Raw genomic sequence first — 5069 nt, 5'->3', positions numbered from 1 at the left:
TGGGAAGACAGGAGGGATGGGAGAAAGGTGTTTTTAATTATGTCTTTGTTTATTATGATCCTACTCTATTTTTAATTGGCAATAAATTAAATTAATCTGCTGCAGCACAGTTCTCCATTCACATCATGCTGCTGGTAACACCAACTTCTTTACCACCAGGCTTTACTGTACATACACAAGACTATAAAGGATGACCACCTGAGCAATGATGTGTGGCTTTCACTGACACAGAAGCTAAATTCTTGCCCTGCCAGAAAAGTTGGCCCCTTACTCTGGAGCAAATCATGAGGAATGGAGATGGGAGCAAGGGTTTAGGGTGCTAGGAGGCAGCTGTCAAGGAAATATCCTTGGAAAGGATTATCCTTTACCCAGGAGCATCCACCATCTAGGAGAGGAAAGATTTAACAGGTCTGTGTTTGTTTCCCTTCTTAGCCACTGAGCCCTGGAAGGACTTCAAAGATGGAGATTTCTCTTGTGATTCACAGTGAAATGAGAGGAAAGGAAAGGATGGTTTCTCAGCTGAAGGGGAAAGATTTGTGGCTTTTGAGCTGAGGACTTGATATGCAGGAAATGGGAGACTTAGGTTGTTTCTCAGCGAGGAATAGGAACGTTTATCTTCATGCAAGGGACAACGGCACCAGTGATGATTGAGTGAGGTAGGAAAACATTTATCTGTTGAAGATCTCATGGCTGCCTATTTGGCCTGGGTCGTTTTGGAAACATGGCTCACTCATGCTTGTCTCCAACTGTGTGTAAGTGAATAATTACTTCATGTAATATTTATTTATTTGTTAATTATGGATCAATTCTTGTCCCTTTTTGCAAAGTCCCTGGAATATGCACAAGCGATCTCTGCACTGGGGAGTATAAGTGGTCTGGCTTAGTTTTCCTTGACAGCTGGGTTGACAACTTTTCCCATGAAGAGGATGCTGTGGCTGATTTTGTCAAAAATCAGCATCAGGAAAGGTCTGTTGAATTTGATATGAGGAGGAGGAGGAAACAGTGCAGACATTGGTACCACTTCTATTACGGTCACTGCAGCAGCCTCTGTGCCATTCTCACTAACATCCACCATGGCTTTGTGCATTGCCTGCAAGGGAAGCAAAGATTAAGATCTAAATAATCTAAAGAGTAGAAGTAGCTGTGGACAAACTTGCTTGCTTTAACACCGTGAGAAGGTAATTCTTAAAAGAAAGTACAGAATGAGTGTAGAACTGTTGTCCAAGACAAGCAAAGTTTGCTCTGAATTCAGGGAGGGTTTTCCTCAGCACTCAGAGAATCAAATTTGGCTGCTTGCAGAAACTGAGCAGCATAGAGAACCTTTATTGTTCTGTTGTTTCTCATTTTGTCCTTAGCATTTAACACAAAAGAAGAAAGTTTTCGTTTTTCATCTTTTTCTGTGTATGCAAAAGAATTCTTTCAGCAAAGACACAATAGTGACAAGTTTTATAGGGTGTCTTTCTGTAATACAGCCCACTGATATGACTTGACTTTACAGGGCTTTCTATGGTAGGTATGGCAAATTCATATTTCTGAATTCATGTGATCTTATTTCATTGTCTTTGGCCAGTCCCTAGTGTTTGTTCATTGTCCATAACACATCAGAAATTTCCTCTCATGAGGTCCTGCTATCCTTCCTCTATTCACTTGTTTTATATCTGTAATCCAGGTGTTTACATGTGGAATAAGGTATTATTCAGTGTGAGGAATCACAATGTCATTAAATAATATAGGTTGGAAGGACCTCTACAGTTCATCTAATGCAACCAACCACCCTGCACTGTGTCAGCTCTGACACTAGATAATGTTGCACAGGGTCTCATCCAGTCAGGGTTTGAGTATTTCCAAGGATGGAAATTTCACAGCCTCTTTAAACAACCCATCCTAGTTTTTGATCACCCTCATGGTGAATTTTTTTACATAATATCTGATGAGAATTTCCCATTTTCTAACTTGTGTGCATTGTCTCTTGTCGAATTACTGTACACCTGCAAGAAGAGTCTGGGTCCATCTTCTCTGCACCCTCCTAATATGTATCTGTAGCCAGCACTAAGAACCCCCCTTCTCCTTCCCTTCTGGCTGAAAAACTTCAGGTCTCCCAACCTCTTCTCATACATCCCATGCTCCAGCCATGAGGCTGTCCTGCTCACCCTCCACTGGACTCCTCTGCTCCAGTATGCCCACATATCTCTTGCATTGGAGAACCCCAGACTGGATGTGCAGTACTCCAGAGGTGGTCTCACAAGTGCAGAATACAGGGGAAGGATCACTTCCTCATGACGCAAGGCATATATTCCCTCAGACACCAGGGAAATCACTTACATGTGTATTGGCTTCTTGTTTGTGAAATGGGGCTATCCTTGTCCCACAAGTCTGTTGTCCATATAAGTTCTGAGGTGCTCAGATAATGCAGTAATGAAAGGTGTATACATAGGATAAGAATGACTATTCCCAAACTTATATCACAGCTATGGCTCTCATCATACATTGATTATTTTACACCAGCTTCTTGTGAAATTGTTTCTGTTATCCTTTCTAGATCTGTTTTCTTCTTCAGAGACTTTCAAGTGAATTAGCAGGATTGCTATGCGGTAAAAAATTTTATATTAAACTGTAGGAACAACAGCCATTTAATGCCTAACATTTTCCTTCCTATGTTACCATCAATAAGCCATGACTAGACTCCAGAAGTGGGATCAGCCTATTTGCAGAGGCAAAACCCACATGCAAGCAAGACATACTAAACACTTCATTACCACTTCTGTTTGCATACTTACTTTGGAAACCTTCAGATGAGTATTTTCTGCCACTTTGGAGAGATCAGCCTGGACACTGAACACATCTGTCACACCCATTTTCTTAAACAGGTTCTTAACATCATAGGAACCAGAGATGGAGAATTTTGGAAGATCCAAGTAGATTTTTCTTTTCAAAAATAAGTGAAAAATGTGAGTTTATTATGGAAAGATCCCTTGGTGCAGTAGCTGCTGCAGATATACACCCATCCCAAATACCTGTGGAGCTAAGGCTTAGCTTTCTAAAACAGTGATAAATCCTATGTTAGAGAAGCAGAAATTGAAATACCTGTCCCACCAGCCGCAGTGGTGCAGGGACAGAGCGCTGATTTATGAAAGTGGCTGGCTAGAAAGTATCATCCAGACTGGAGAAAAATAAATTTTCTTTTGAACTGGATTCTTCCTACTCAAAACAGGCTCCTGAGGGCAATGTACCCATGTGCAGGATCCTCACAGCTGGTAGCGCTCCCGCTGCTGTGACAGGGGGATCTGAGGAGAGCGTTCCCCTTTCCTACAAAATCACCTGATACCTTGTTAAAAAAACCTGTGCAATATTTGCTTCTCAGAGTTGCTTAGCAACTCGTTGTGGCATCCTAAGCTTTACTTTGCCTGGATGAGTAGTTGCAGCCTGTTCAATATTTAAACAAAGCAGCAGTTAAAAGATTACCTTTTTTCAAGTGATTGCATCCAGTTAGACACTGTTTCTTTTAGCAGAGAGTCCTCCACCTGCTTCATTGTCCCTTCATCAGGCAGAACAAACAATGAAGTAGCGTTTCCTTTGTATGGGATTTCTACTACCCAGCAAGACAACTTCTCATCCCTATGGATATTAAAGGCTTTGTTTTGATGCATCATTTTGACCTTAACAGAATTCTTGGTATCCAACAAGAAGTCATCGTCTCTGGTAGCTAAATTGTTGAAAGGTTTTTCCCAGTAGCCTTTTAACAAAAGAATAGGTATAGAATTGAATAAATTGAAAAAGGGACTAATAAAGACATGTCACATTAGTTGATGCTTAAAACGCTGTATTTGAACTGTAAAAGTAACAACAGTCCTATCTCAGTTTAAGGATGCTTGTTCCCTGGCCATGGAATGAAGCTCTACATCATTTCAATGGTTCTAATAAAAATCACATACGAATAATATGGGCTGAGATCATGGAAAAGAGCCTTTGCCTGCTAATGCAATTGTAAAACTTCCACAGACTGCCACTACACAGGCTTATTCCTTTCATACAAGTGTCATCCATGTTTGACCACCTCCTGCACACCCAAACGCCTATACCTTTCAACAAATGATCATAAGCTGACACACTCATCCTTTCTGAATATTTTCAGCTCTGAATCTCTTTAAAATTGATATGACATTGATCAGTATTTCTATGAGTTGATTTTTTTCTTTCTTTTTTTTTTAACTCATACAGAAAAATTATTCTTCATATCTGGCTTTCAAATATTTCCTTAAATAGTAGATTAAATTCAAAAATTTCCTTAAAAGTAGAAAGCCATATTTTACATTAGATGATAGCATAGGTTCACAATGTGAAAAAAGTTATATTTCTTACACCTGGATAAAACTTCCAGAGCTTATGTGTATAACTCCTATCTATGTTTGTCACTCACCTTTAAAGAAAATATAGTTAACCAGAACCATCACAGATTCATGATCAAGACTCTTAAGAAAATCAACAATTTTTCCATGGGTTTTTGTTTCTATGTACTTATTGATTTCCTTTACAGCCTCTTCAGAATTCTGTAATTTACTAGAAATAGCTTCAGAATAATAAAAATTTGTGACGTCATCCAAAAATTTTTGGACCAGTTTCAGCTGGTCATCTATGAACAGGATATTGCCCATGTTCAACTGGATTTCTCGGTGGGGGTCATTCAGCAGCTGCAAGACACGTTGAAATCCCTCATGGATCTCATGCTCCTCCATCTCTGTCAGGTTGAAGGCGAGGCCTTTGTGCAACTGATGAAGTGTGTTTGATCTGGCTCCCAGCGAAAGCATTGCAAAGGCAGTGGAGATGCTCAAAGGAGAGAAGAAAATGTTCTTGTTGCCCACCTCGTCTCTGACCTGCTTGTAAAACTTAAACGCAAAGTCAGCATTGCTGGGTGCTATCTTGACATGAGCCAAGTTTTCACCTTCAGCCTGGGAATGGTCTTCTGGGAAATGGGGTATTTTTTGTTCCTGCTGTTCATTGAGACTGGATTTATGTTGACCCTGGGCTTGAAGTCCAAGAAACAACAAACAGAGATGAAATGCAGACTTCAT

The 5069-nt window shown here is 40.2% G+C and overlaps 1 protein-coding gene across 1 annotated transcript; it reads right to left on the bottom strand.

The window, feature by feature from the left end:
* Positions 1-880: 880 nt before the first annotated feature.
* SERPINA1 (serpin family A member 1) lies at positions 881-5069 on the bottom strand. The gene is made up of 4 exons (XM_026849663.1): positions 4418-5069; positions 3463-3733; positions 2778-2925; positions 881-1090 (listed from the first exon to the last, which is right to left on the bottom strand). The coding sequence occupies exons 1-4, from the start codon at positions 5067-5069 to the stop codon at positions 881-883; spliced, it is 1281 nt and encodes a 426-aa protein (XP_026705464.1).

Source organism: Athene cunicularia (genome assembly GCF_003259725.1).
Source record: "Athene cunicularia isolate RWA chromosome 5 unlocalized genomic scaffold, athCun1 chr5_part1, whole genome shotgun sequence".
Classification (NCBI taxonomy): Eukaryota; Metazoa; Chordata; class Aves; order Strigiformes; family Strigidae; genus Athene; species Athene cunicularia.
The sequence above is the reverse complement of the archived record's forward strand: the minus strand, read 5'-3'. Positions and strand labels throughout refer to the sequence as shown.